Raw genomic sequence first — 13,698 nt, forward strand, 5'->3', positions numbered from 1 at the left:
AGGCCTTCTTGCTGATTTATGTATGCTATTCAACTCTTCAATTTGTTGTAGCTCCCCCACCCTGCCCTTCTACTGCTTGTAACTTTGGGCAGAAATCTCCGTTGTCCACTGAAAGCTTCTTGCATCTGCCAAACTGAGTTCTGGCTCACAGAAGTTTTTGTCCCAGTAAAAGTACCACAAAACAAGTTTCAGAGCATACTATCATCAAAAGCTTTTGTTTTAATAAGCTAAACAGCACACACAGAAACACCAGGGCAATTTTTACAGGTAGTCTTGGCTGTTATACCCGGTTCGTTTAGCATTCTCAGCACCCACATGGATTATGTGTGCTGTCAGTGCTCAAAATGCAACTCATACAGATTTCATGTAGAATATACAAGAGATTCCTTCTTGGTTACTTCTACATGAACACAAATACACAAGAAGCTACTTTATACTGATCATGTCCTTGGTCCGTCAAGCTCCCTGCTGTCTACTCAGACTGACTACACCTCTCCAGGATCTCGGGAAGACGTCTTTCACTTCAACTACTGCCTGATCATTTAACTGGAGATGCTAGGGATTGAACCTGAGACAATCTGCATGCCAAGCAGATGCTCTACCACAGAACCATTGTATCCCCCACCAAATAGATAATATGTGAAAATGCAACAGTGCTCCAGCTGCCTATGCCCTGCACCATTCTGTGAACTGCATTTATTTTTAATTCTTCAGAATCTGAACTTCCCGGCTGCTAGGCAATTCCTACAGGAGCACACTTCGAACCCTTTTTTGTTGACTTCTAATGAGGCAGAGAAGAAAGGCTAGCATCCTTTTGTAAACCTTTTATTTTTAAGGACATTCCCACAGCTTGTCTTCTGGGAGGTTGTAATTCCACGGTGCCAATGGGACAAAATGCTTCAAAAAAGAGACCTGTGGGAGGGTCACATAAAAGGCTAGAGAGTTTTTACTTGAGTGTGAACAAAAGACAAATGAGAAGAAAAGTTTGCTTCCTTTAGTCTCTCCTACAGACTCTTTATACTGCCATCACCAAATCATGCTAAAGTCTCAAGAGTCTGGAAGAGAAACGACCAGCTGAAAGCCATTTAGGAAGTTTGCTTACTTTTACTGAATTTTAAAATCCTGGGAAATCTCTAGGGTTAGATGCCATAATCATGATGTGTAAAGCTAATTTTAGGTTTGCCTGTAACTAGCAGACCACAGCCTTGAGCACCATGACTGGACCATTTTTGTGCCCAGCGACTCGCCCTTAACATGAACAATATTAAAAAACGCATTTTGCACCAACAAGCATCAGGATTCTGAAAATCCCCAGGAACTGGTCAATAGCCCATGCTCTGACAGTGAGTAGCCAATCAATCGGTCATGTCCCATTTCATAGTTAAATGAAACCGGAGGCCAGTGTAATTAAATCAGCCGTACAAGCAACAGCGCCTGCTCTCCCATAGGCATATCAGCAAATGATTTCTCTCTTGTTTCAATGCCTGAACGCACTCAATGGCCCCACGTCAGTATTTGAAGGAGTTGGGTATCGTTTATCAATGTGCATATACCCTTTGCCAAAACATTTTATTGTATCTTGATATCATTACAGTAAACTCGCAGTCAGTATCAGAAAACTTCCGTTTTTAAAAGTATTCACAAGCCCTTTAAAGATAATAGTTTTTGTGGCATCAGGTTGAGATTGGGATATCACAGCAGCAAACCATACGAGCTTTCTGGATATCTACGGGGCCAGTACCCAGCCAGTTTGGTGTAGTGGTTAAGAGCGCGGGACTCTAATCTGGAGAACCGGGTTTGATTCCCCACTCCTCCACTTGAAGCCAGCTGGGGGACCTTGGATCACTCACACAGCTTCTAGCTCTCTCAGCCCCACCCACCTCACAGGGTATTTTGTTGTGGGGATAATAACAACATACTTTGTAAACCGCTCTGGGTGGGTGTTAAATCATCCTGAAGGGCAGTATATAAATCGACTGTTGTTGTTGTTGTTAGGCCCACTATTTGGTCAGTTCTAGTCTCCCCAGCCACACAAACCTTAACTGCACAGTAGTAAAAAAGGCTTTAGATGAAAATTGGCCAAGATCAGCTCAACAGAGCAGAATTTATACATTTAAAGCAGTCCCTAACAGCACTGCTGCATGAAGATGAATGGGGGTTGTCATTAAAATAACTACCACTGGCACCCCATATATTATGTGTATGAAGTCCTTATCAAGTCACAACGAATGTACAGTTTTCAAGGTAAGGGGAGCGGGGGGGGGACACAAAAGGACACTCCTTACAGCCAAGAAAGGGACCAGGGAAGAAAGGGGGCAGATACCATTCAAATGGGAAATTAGAGTTGGCTCCTCCAACAACTATAGTAACAGCCCTTTAGGACTCTGCTACAAAGCTGCCAGCATGTGAGTGAAGACATATGAGCTTATCTTATACTGAATCAGACTCTTGGTCCTTCAAGGTCTACTGTGACTGGCAGCAACTTAGGTAGAGGTCTTGGTCTTTCACATCACCTAATTCTTTTATCTGGACATGCTGGGGATTGAACCTGGGACCTTCTGCGTGCCAAGCAGATGCTCTACCACCGAGCCATGGTCTCATCCCAGCAGAAGGTTGTAGACAACTCCCCTGCAAGGACTGCCTCAGTCCCGCAGGCCTTTCTTTGCTTTTCCCACCTGGGTTTGGGTGACAGAGAAGTTAGATATAGCAGGATCAGTGGGTGACACAGTCGCATCTGGAACAGCCTCCCAAGAAGGTAGTCTAGTGCCATGGCACCACAGCCTCACTTCTGCCATACCCATGAAATACTGAACTGCACGATAAAAGATGCAAATAATTCCTAATGCCAACAGCAGTGAGAACTCCTTGCTGTTTAATATGAAAAGTACAAAGGGTATTTTTTTTCAGAGAAATGCAAATTGGCTAAGAAAAATAATGTTATTTTTAAAATATCACATTACAAATATGTAGTACATTTACAAATATTGTCATCTCCAGAAGGTTTGTGTATTGTTCTGTTAGGTAACGTGGTCTACTGGTTTGCTGGTGAAAAAAACACATTGAAGAATACTGCAAACACCACAAAGACCAAGTAAGCAATGACGGAGACCCAGAATCTTGGATCTTTAATAAAATTCTTATCAAAATCGTTGAATATGACATAACCCATTGACATTCCAGCGAGGCCACCTGCAATGTGGGCCACAAAGGAAACCTTAAGGGAAGGGGGAAAAACAAGGAAATTCAGAAAGTAGTATACATATCCTAGAGTCATTTAAGAGAACTGCTACTGCAACTTGAATGGTCCTGCCAGTTAGGACACATGCATCAAAGCGAGGGCAGCTCTCAGGTGCTGAGCCCCTTTCCCGTCCAAAGGAGTCACAGACTATAAACATTTAAGCATGGAATGCTTATGCCAACAGAAGGAAGAGGAACTGCACAGAAAGACTTCAGAGCCAAAAGGAAATTTGTCCTGATCTTAGAAAAGAACAGGAAGTCAAGAAGCACAGTCCTGTTTCCTCCAAGTCAGGAGATGCCACCAGTGATGAGGACAAGATCCAGGCCCTCAGCCTAATAATTTTGGGGGGGCTGAGCCTTTAAACTCAGTTGTTTGCCTCATCTAAAATGTAGCCATTTTGTACAATTGAAGGACTCCTTGGGGCAGTAAGAGCGCACACATTTCCTGTCCATACATTACAACTAGTGGAGGAAAATGCTGAGTAGGTAAGTTCTCTCTTTCTGTGTCTTACCATTTGTAACCCAAAACAGAAACCTATTCTTACATCTACCCCTCATCCCACAGCTTGAACAATGAGAAATGCCCTTTAGTTAGTTCACAAACCGCCAGTTAGTTTTCAACACCAAACTGACCTCTAACTCCAACTTAATGTGCCAAAGAGGTAAAGCATGATGTGGGAAGGAATACTGCAGAGTACAGGAGTAATCCCAAGCATGAGAAAGCATTCAGCACTTCAGTATTGTAGCAATGAGGCTATTGCAACAATCTGGGTGAAAGCAAGCAAAATGCCCAGTTATTTATCAGCACCGATCCAAGAGAATAAGCTAAAATTCTGCTACATGAAATATTTACTTACTATAGGCACATCCGCAGTAGCAAATCTTCTGTACAAAGCAAATCCTATGTCTGTCCCAACTAGGAAATCAATACATCTTGTTAGCAGCCAATAATTGTTCAATCTCCAAACATTTCAGAGCCCACCACCAACTGGACAGGCTGCAACCCACAAATGGTTAGCTGTGCAATACTGGAACAGCCAGTGAGGTACAGAAAGTTATAAGGAGAGAATACAAGAAGAGAGAGAGAAAAGTAAGCAGAGGAGAGGACCTTAAACCTGCCACTGGAGTCTTAAATCTTCAAATGCTTCATGTGAAAGGATCTGTAGAACTGTGAGTTAAGCCAGGGCTACTTTCTGGGGTGAAAGGAGAAAAAATGCACGTCTTCCAGTAGACGTTACCCTATTATTAGGTGAAGTCAACTATTGTACCTTATTATTAGTGCACAACTCCTCCCCTTCCATCCTGTCAGGACAATAGATCAGGAGTCCCCAACCTTTTTTAAGCTTGTGGGCGCAACTGGAATTCTGACATAGGGTGGCGGGTGAAAGCACAAAATGGCTGCTGCGGGAAGCAGAGTCAACCACAAAATGGCTGTGCTTCCTGCACAGACACACAGAGAAAGCACAAATGCTATGGAGAAGAGGGGTAAATTAAAAATTACCCTGGGGAAGAAGATTGAGAGACAAGAAGGCCAACACAATGTTGGCAGGTAACACAGAAACAACGTTATTTTAATCTGCACAGCCAATCAGATCTCCAGTGACCAAGACCTGCTGGCTCCACTTACTTTCTAAAAACATTTAGCGGGCACCAGGAAACGTGTCAACAGGTACTGCACTAGGGACCTATGCAATAGATATTAGAATATCTTTTACTCACATCTTTGCTTTGCTATTTCACGTTACCAAGAAAACGCAACAGATGTCCAAGCCCTCTCTGGAGCTCACCGTTTGGGAAATTCCCATGACAGCAGAAGCTAGGAAAAGATGCAGTTCAACACCTCTGCACTCGTGTTTGTGGCTTCATTGCACTGTATAATGAGCTTTTTAGATTTAGCTTAGAGAACAATGCAGTCTTGGTCTGCATGTATTTGGAAGCTGAAACCCGATTTCTTTTTATGTTAAAAAAGAAAAGTAAAGCAAATTGAGTGACGAGAATGATTAACCCTTTCCCTGTTTCCATACTACTTCTCTGCTCTGAAGAGCACCTCTCCATGCCCACTCTGCCGTTTCATATCACACCGGTGAGTCAAAACAAATGCATTTCACCACCACAGGAAGCAGTGTGGGTAACAACTGAGAGCAGAGAAGCTAGCGGAAGCCACTAATTGCAAACTTTTTGAAGAGGCTGCCTAAAAATCTCATGGCCATTTGGCACAATATCCAGAGGCAAACCCAGATTTACCATAATGTACATGCTCAAGAAGAGATACATCTAATCACCCCCTTCCCAATGTGTATATGCTGTCCAATGCTCACAGTTACAAACACATGAACGCAAGGTGTATTCTATGCATACGCTTTAAAATGACAAGTGCACAACTAAAAATTTGATGTGTGTAGTGGTCACCACTATCTTATTTGATGAAATAGGAATCTGCAGTAAAGATGAAGGATAAGGGAACAGAGCACATTGCCATGCTGTGGGAATACAAGACCAGGCAGGAAATGTCACCTGCTCATGCCTGAAGGCCAGTACAGCAGAGATGAAGGATAGTTCATGCAAACTTGCAAATACACCCAATATTAAAGCAACAGAGTGCTGAAAACTGCTACCCCCATGCTATCTTAGCACATTTCTGTCATTCTAAAGGACAGTATAACGTTTTACAGGATTTTTTTCACTGCTACCCCAAATATCCCAATTTTTCCAACAGAAGAATTGAAAAAGTATTGCTCACACCTTTTCATGCTACACTTTTGTGAGTAAAAAAGACACTGGAAATCTAGTTGGTCTTTAAGGTGCTACTGGACCCAAATCTTGCTCTCCTAATACAGACCAACATGACTACTCACTCGAAATTGTTTTTAAAAGTATTTCACTGATTTCAAGTCCTCCTGCCCCGCAATTTTTTTCCCTGGTGCTGCCCCAAATTTTCCAATTTCCCCAAATCTTTTTTTAAGTGCTGCCCCAAATTTTCCATTATTTATCTCTGGAAAAATAGGGAGAGTCTTCAGAGTTTTTCATGCTACATGCTTTGGGTAAATAAAGCCTTGCCCAAAGAAGCATCTAACTCATTTCAAGCTAAGGAGAAATATTTCATAGGAGTCCCTTCTCCTCCAAAGTTTCCTATTTTTTCTGTTGGAAAAACAGAAAGAAGGTCCATGGGGAAAAAAGGAAAAAAATTCCTCCAAGTTTTACATTCATCCAAACCCCCACCCCCCTGCACCTTTACATCTCTAGCTGAGACTGAAAAATGTTAATATGATGTTTGTGGGATTCCACCTGGGTGTTGATCAGAACACAGCTCTATTATTGTTTTCCAACATTTCCCTGAATAGTTTCTCTCAAGTGCCAAACAAAAAAATCTTTCTAAGGCTAATTTAACACATGCAAAGAGGAAAGTAGTCAGTATTTGTGAGAATGGGACAGTGGAGGAACAAAAGCAAACATTTACTCCCAGTTTACTAAGTCGACTTTATCGAATGCAAGCAAGAGCATGCAAGAAAAAAAAAAGACTTGCTAGAAAAAAAACTTACTAATTAAGAGGATGAATAGTAATCTGGCAACTCCAAATAGTGGAATCATTTCCCGGAAGTTCTGTAAAGAACAGAAGCATAAATGAAATAATTCCACGTTTATGAACTTTCTACAGAATCCTCCAGATGTTACTCCTACTGAAAAGTGTCTTACATAAAGGAGGGAAAAAAATCCTTGTAATGTCATCTTGCAAATCAGTATTTGGGTTTTTAAGGGGAAAGTGCCAAATCCCTTACATTGTTTTCACATTATAAGAAGAGCCGTCATGGGATTTTGAATCTGGGGACTATTCTGCATCGGTTTGTGATATTTTTCTCACCACCACCGCTTTGCAAATAAATCACCAGAGAAGAAAATCTTGAGCACCCTCCAAATTTCCTGCGGGGAGGCAAGCCTTTTTCCTTACCACTATAACATTCATGAAGTATCCTCCGATAAGAGCATAAACTCCTCCAGATGCTCCTACAAGAGCATGGCGTGGATCACAGACTGAACTTGCTAAGGAACCTGGAACAGGAAGGGTTGTAGTAGATTAACAGGACAGCACTGCCCCCGAGCATTTGGCGTAAGTCAAGAGTTTCTACGACAAAGCACGTAATGACATTACTGGATTTAGGCTGGAGTAACTGTACATACACTTACCCGCAATGACTCCTGCTATGTACACCAGCCCGACTCTGAGTCCTTTGTGAACCAATTCAAGGGGGATTCCTAAAATAAGCTGAAGGAAAAGGTTTCCTAAGATATGTTCAACGCTGCCAGGAGAAAGAAAGACAAAATGTAGATGGATGAACCAGAAAGTGACAGCTCCAGAGCGATCATGATTGCCTTCATTAGATCAGGAACCGTAATCTGCGCTCAGAATACCTGTTTTCTACCTTCAGAGGTCTCAGAATATTTAATATTAAGTACATTTTTGAGTGAAGCCAACAATACGAATAGGATTTATTTTTAAAAGAGCGCTCAAAAATGACTTCCAGCAACTTCAAAGTAAGTTTGTTGCTCACCCAGCATGTACAAGCATATAGGACAAGAATCTCCAGGCTTCTTCCCTCTTATCAGGTCTGTAAGTAAAAGGACTGTCCCAGATGCTGGAATCTAGAGTGATCCACTGTTCTTGGGGCTTCCAAACAGCATAATAAATGAATGTAGTTAGCTAGAAAAAAGGAAGTCAAGTACATGATTACTTCGTAACACTACAGGACAGGGCATCACAATCATTTTGAAAGAGCAAAGACATAGGCTAATTTTAATCCAATGTAAACAAATTACCAGTACCGGAAATGGTATTAATGGTATTCACGGAACAAATGTCTATCGTATGTTATAAGTTGCAATAGCAAATACATGGTAAAGGTTTTATGTTGGCAGAGACTAAGACACAGCAGGGGGGAAGAACAGCAGCAAAAGGGTCTTGTTGAGCCTTGAATACCACCAGACCTATTCATTCTTTGGATGTTTAGAATTTAATGTTGGTATCTGCCATCCTCCAGTCCTTTTTCTTCAGGCGGCATCCTCTTGCAAAGACAACTCCTTTGGCATTCTCAGCTTTTATAGTTAAGCCTTCACTAGCACAGTAGGGGTTAAAGCTAGCCAGCGTGCGTTTCAATCCTATTGATGTGTGAGAGCAGTATTATCAGCATAAATTAGGATTGAGAGATCTGGACTGTTAAGGGTGGGTGCATGGTGGGTAGGTCCTGAAACTGCTTTAATGATATCATTGATATAAAGATTGAATAAATAGGGTGATAAAAGAGAACCTTGTTGGACACCTTTAGAGGTTGGGATGGGATAGAATTCAATTAATTTTATTAAAAAATCAACATCAAAAATTAATGCAAAGGAGAGATTGTGAAAGTACAGATAGAAAGGGAGGTGTTTTTTTTACCTTGAAATGTTTATATACCTGGTATTTTAACTTGTATAAGCAGATCACAGTAACCAGTCAATATATAACATGAACAAAGAGTTGCAGTTCCAATTTGCTGCCCCATGTTTCCTCAAAAATAAGCACACTGAGTCCGTTTGAACCGTTATTCCCAAATTCAGCGTGCATAAGATTGCCTGCGGTACTGCATGACTTCAACTACCTTCACACTGGTGGGGCAAATATATGCTCGAGTCATGACATCGAAACAAGCTTCCTAGACATCATAAACGACTGTGCATTGGAGCAGTTGATCACAGATCCAACTAGAGACGTGGTAACTCTGGACTTGGTTCTGAGCGGGGCTCAAAACCTGGAAGAAAATGTAGACGTCGCTGCACTGACCACAACATTATTATTAAGTTCAGCATTCACGTCAAGAGAAAGTTGCCCTCAAAATCCAAGCCAACCACTTTTGATTTCAAAAGAGAGCACTCTGCTAAAATGAGAGGACTAGTCAGAAGGAAGTTAAAAGGGAGGGAACGAAGAGAACAGTCTCCCTAGGGAGGTATGCCTGGCCCGCTCTCTTTCAAGCTTTAGGAGGCAGCTGAATCCAGTTTTATTTAGAATGGCATCTAATTAGTTTTTCTTCTTATTTGTATTTTTAAGTTGTGGTTTTAAATTGAGGTATGTTTATATGTTTTTTATAAGCTGCCTTGAGTGCCAAAGACAGCTAGTAAATGTTTTACATAAATAAATTTTTAAAATCCCTCCAGGGTTTCTAAATCAAAGAGTCCAGTAGCACCTTTAAGACTAACCAATTTTATTGTAGCATAAGCTTTCGAGAATCAAGTTCTCTTCGTCAGATGCCTGATACAGAGACTGGTCAAATACAGAAGAGCAGGAGAGAGAAGAGGCAATCCAGGATTTCTGGAATTGATTTAAAACTACACTAATCTAGGCCTAGACAGAATGGATTCCTCAAACCGGGAAAGATATCACCAAGTCTAAAAATAAGTCTATATGGTTAATATAATCGTTCAAGTCAAGGAAGCCATAAAAGACAAAAAGTGGGAGTTTTCCCCGATCCAGATGATCAGAAAGGAACACAGGTTCTGACAAAACAAATGTAAGTTGGCAATAAGGCAAACAAAATGAAAGTCTGAGGAGCAGATGGCCAAAAACATTAAGACAAACGTAAGTATTTCTTCAAATATATCAGGATCAGGAACTTGCTAGGGAAGTGGTTGTGACAGATAGATTCAGGATGGACAAAATGAAATCTTTTCTAATTAACGAGTAATTAAATCGTGGAATTTACTGCCAGTGGACATATTAAATCAATCATATAATCCCCAATATGAATTCTGAAGCGATGCAACCACACAACATGGCAGTACCCTGTCTTTTTTCTAAAACTACACATTAGCAATATGTAGCTGCAAAGAGTCAGGCCTAACCTCAACAACTATTTCTGCAAGTTAAAATTGCTACCCTGTACTGGCTTTTCTACAATTACATGGTACCCATGCAGTGAATACCAGTACATTCCATCACATTCAGAGAGCTTTCTAAAATTTAGCATGCAAGCGTTAGAAGTTTAGATAGGCAAAAAATAAAGGGGAAAAAATCATGTTTTGAACATTTTCCTACCTCGGCAAGACTGATTGCAAGGATAAAAATGGGGGGTGGGATGCAGTTGGCTCTTTCAAGGTAGGTCCCTCTGGTATCTTCTGGAAGCATCCATTTGGAAACTGTTTCATGGAAGCGGCCCATGCAAGCAGGGCAGCTTTTGCCATCATCTGTCTTCTCTTCCTCTGGTTCTTCAGGAGCCCCCTCTGGGTTCATCCTTTCGAGCTCCATAGTCAAGGGAAGTCAGAAGACATCCAGCCTGGTCCAGACACAGAGGCCATTAAGAGTACATCCGTCTACAACCCAAAATGCTGCCATTCCCTCTCACCCATGCCCTGTCCCAATATGCGGGCAACTCAGTATTGTGAAAGTATCCCGTCCTTGTAAAGGGTCATCTTAGACTCAGCGTAAGGCCTGTCTTTTGGTGCTTCCGTTTAATGACCTGATATAAGAATGTGCTCAGGTGTTTTGGACTTTCAAAAGCTGCTTAGGGAGCTACTAGTCCTCTGCCTGAACAACTATGAACATCAATACTGTGCAGCTTTTGGACACAATCTTATGAGACCTGGGGTTTTCACCCACTGGTCAATTTTAATTGCTGATAAATAGCCCGGGAGAGCCTGATCTCGTCAGATCTCAGGAGCTAAGCAGGGTTGACCTTGTTTAGTAACTGGATGGGAGACCTCCAGTGAAGATGAGGGTTGCAGAGGCAGGCAATGGCAAATCCACCTCTGTTAGTCTCTTGCCATAAAGAGCCCACCAGGGGCGGCAATAAGTTAACTATGACGTAAGGGCGGGATTTCATTTCAGCTAGTCCTGTTAAACTGTAGCAGCCAAATAATCCAGTAGGATTTTAGAGAGCAGCACAATTTAGCCTGAGCACAAGCTCCCATATGTCACAGATAACAGTTCGTCATGTACCTGGTGGACACAAACTGATGCTTGAAATAAATTCTACCAGCCCTTGAAGAGCTGCTGGACTCCCGTCTTATTCTGATCCGTTTTGGCTCCCAGTCCTTCCAGCTCCTAGCAGCACGGTGAGAATGGGAGAGGATGGCTGCTTTTCTCCTGCCCAATGCGCCCAGAGAATCCACCACACCCTCAAGATGTGGCTTCACTGCCACAACCAGGAAGTGGTGCCGAATAAAAATAGGACTTGGAGCGGCTTCCAAGGGAAGTTTATTCCCAAACCAGATCGCTTCTGCTATCGCTCCACACCCAGGGGCCCATCATGCCAGGCTTGGGAGGTGCCAATTCTACTCTGAAAGGCCCGTCCTTGCACTCCCAACTAGTTACCAGTCTCCAGGCGGGGGCGGGAGATTTCCTGGGATTACAACTGATCTCCAGGAAACAGCTCCTTCGGAGAGTAGGCTCTGTGGCATTACGGCTGAAGTACCTCCCCGCCCCAAAGCCCACCCTCCCTAGGCTCCACCCCCAAATCTCCAGGAATTTCCCCAAGTGCGAGTTGGCAGCCCGGTTTCGAGGGCAAGCCGAGGGATGCGCGCCCGACGGGGCCTGGGAAGGCAGTGACCGGTTGGAGGGGGCGTCACAGAGAAACCGGGCAAAAGATACCCGGAGGAGGGCGGCGCCCCAGCGTTTTTCGGCGCCGCGGCGCCAGCTGGCCGAGCCCGCTGGAAAAGTTCTCCCCGCGGCGGGGCTGCTAACGCCGCTCTGCCGCTTGCTCGCTCGACGGCGCCCCTGGGCGGAGGGCAGCCGACGTCCTCCTAACCAAGTCGCTCGAGAACCGGCGGCAAAAAGGCGCCCCGGCGGCTGCCCTCCAGCCCGATGCGCCTCGGCGGCGGCGGCGGAGAGACCCACCTGCGCGGAGGGCTCGGCGTGGCAGCCCCAGCCAGCCAGCGGGGCGCAGCGGGAGGCGCACCAAGCCCGGCTCCTGCTCCTCCTCTCCCGAAGCCCAGCCAGGCCGAGCAACCGCGGAGGAGGAGGAGGAGGAAGCGCGGCTGCGGCGGCCGCTCCCTCCAACACTGCTTCCCCCCCAGGCCGCTCCTTCCCCGGACCTGCCTGAGTCGGCCGGAGGGGAGGCGCCTTGGAAGGGCGCGCCATTCAAGCCCGCCACTGCAGAACAGGTTGCCAGCTCCAGGCAGGGGAATTCCTGGAGATTTGGAAGGAGGAGCCTTGAGAGGCTGGGGTTTGGGGAGGGACCTCAGAGGGGAATCACACCTCTACACAAAACATTACAGAAAAGAGTCCAGTAAGACGTTTAAAGGACTCTCTTCTACTTTGCTACTACAGACGAACACGGCTAACTCCTCTGGATATAAAACATTACAGGGGACGATCAAATGAAAGATCTTACACTTGTTCTCCCATTGGGGATACACATGCATTGCTAGGGAGACAAGAGTACACGTGAATATAAGACCACAAAGAAAGTGAATCACTCGAGCATCCCGTGTAAGATGTCTTGTGTAGAGAGACTCTTAAGAGTCTACCCTCCAAAGCTGCTATTTTCTTCAGGGCACTGACCTCTGTCATCTGGAGATCAGTTACAATTCCAGATCTCCAGCCACCACCTGGAGGCTGGCAACCTTACTAGGGTTGCTGCTTGGCAGGGCAGGGTTCGGGGAGGGAAAGGATCTCAGTAAGATATAATGCCAGAGTCCCCCGCCCCACACACACACACAAAGCATTTATATTGAAGCATTTTATATTGAAAATGGGTTTTCAGTGGTTGTCGATGGTTCTTGGTTACTGCTAATTTTTACTTTGTGCTGCTATACTTGGGAATTGGGCACTGGATTAAAAATCTTTGTGTTCTTGTGAGACTTAAATGCTGCAGGCTACCAAGATAGTTGGTAAATTGGGAAGTCCAAAGTAAAGATACTCCAGAGACGCACAACGAGTCTTTAAACAAGTCTGGCCTCGAAAACGTCATTAGCTTGATTTTGGGTCTGCATGGAATCAGGCACACCCTACTGGGTCACATCAGGAGGCTGTATCGTCCAGCATCCTCTCACACACAGGTCAACCAGTTGTTTTGGCACACCAACAAACAAGATGGAGAGGTCTTCCCTTCAGGTTGCATCTTAGAACTGGTATTCAGAGATGGACTGCTTCTGAATATGGAAGCTCCCTTTCAATCATCGAGGCTAGAGCCAGTGACGTTCCTCTCCTCCATGAATCCCCACCCAATAGACATCTGCGCTCATCAGCATCCACTGGTAGTGAATTCCACAACTTCAGTGAGAGTTTACCTTTTGTCCATCCTGAATCACTTGCCCATCAACTTCACTGGGTGCACTGAAGCTCTATGGGAGATGGTAACTGTTTTAATTCATAAGGATTGATTCCTCAGCATTTATGTAAATATTTATGTGGCTTCTGTAAAGGGAAAGGTATTTCACAAGGATATGATCAGAGTCATTTCGAGCAAGGTGTAAGCAACCTCTGTGGCAGCATTCCAG

The 13,698-nt window shown here is 44.0% G+C and overlaps 1 protein-coding gene across 5 annotated transcripts; it reads right to left on the reverse strand.

The window, feature by feature from the left end:
• Window positions 1-2,855: 2,855 nt before the first annotated feature.
• RHBDL2 (rhomboid like 2) lies at window positions 2,856-12,236 on the reverse strand. 5 transcript variants are annotated; one of them, XM_054999926.1, is made up of 9 exons: window positions 12,095-12,233; window positions 11,198-11,302; window positions 10,298-10,535; window positions 7,785-7,933; window positions 7,420-7,532; window positions 7,184-7,284; window positions 6,777-6,837; window positions 4,095-4,153; window positions 2,856-3,214 (listed from the first exon to the last, which is right to left on the reverse strand). In XM_054999926.1, the coding sequence occupies exons 3-9, from the start codon at window positions 10,505-10,507 to the stop codon at window positions 3,032-3,034; spliced, it is 876 nt and encodes a 291-aa protein (XP_054855901.1). In that variant the 5' UTR covers window positions 10,508-10,535; window positions 11,198-11,302; window positions 12,095-12,233; the 3' UTR covers window positions 2,856-3,031. The 5 variants fall into 5 exon arrangements, 4 of the variants coding, with proteins under 4 accessions (XP_054855901.1, XP_054855900.1, XP_054855902.1 ...); XM_054999925.1 differs by lacking the exon at window positions 11,198-11,302; XM_054999927.1 differs by lacking the exons at window positions 11,198-11,302; window positions 12,095-12,233 and adding an exon at window positions 11,573-11,656.
• Window positions 12,237-13,698: the final 1,462 nt, after the last annotated feature.

The sequence above is a fragment of the Eublepharis macularius genome, chromosome 15 (assembly GCF_028583425.1).
Source record: "Eublepharis macularius isolate TG4126 chromosome 15, MPM_Emac_v1.0, whole genome shotgun sequence".
NCBI lineage: Eukaryota > Metazoa > Chordata > Lepidosauria > Squamata > Eublepharidae > Eublepharis > Eublepharis macularius.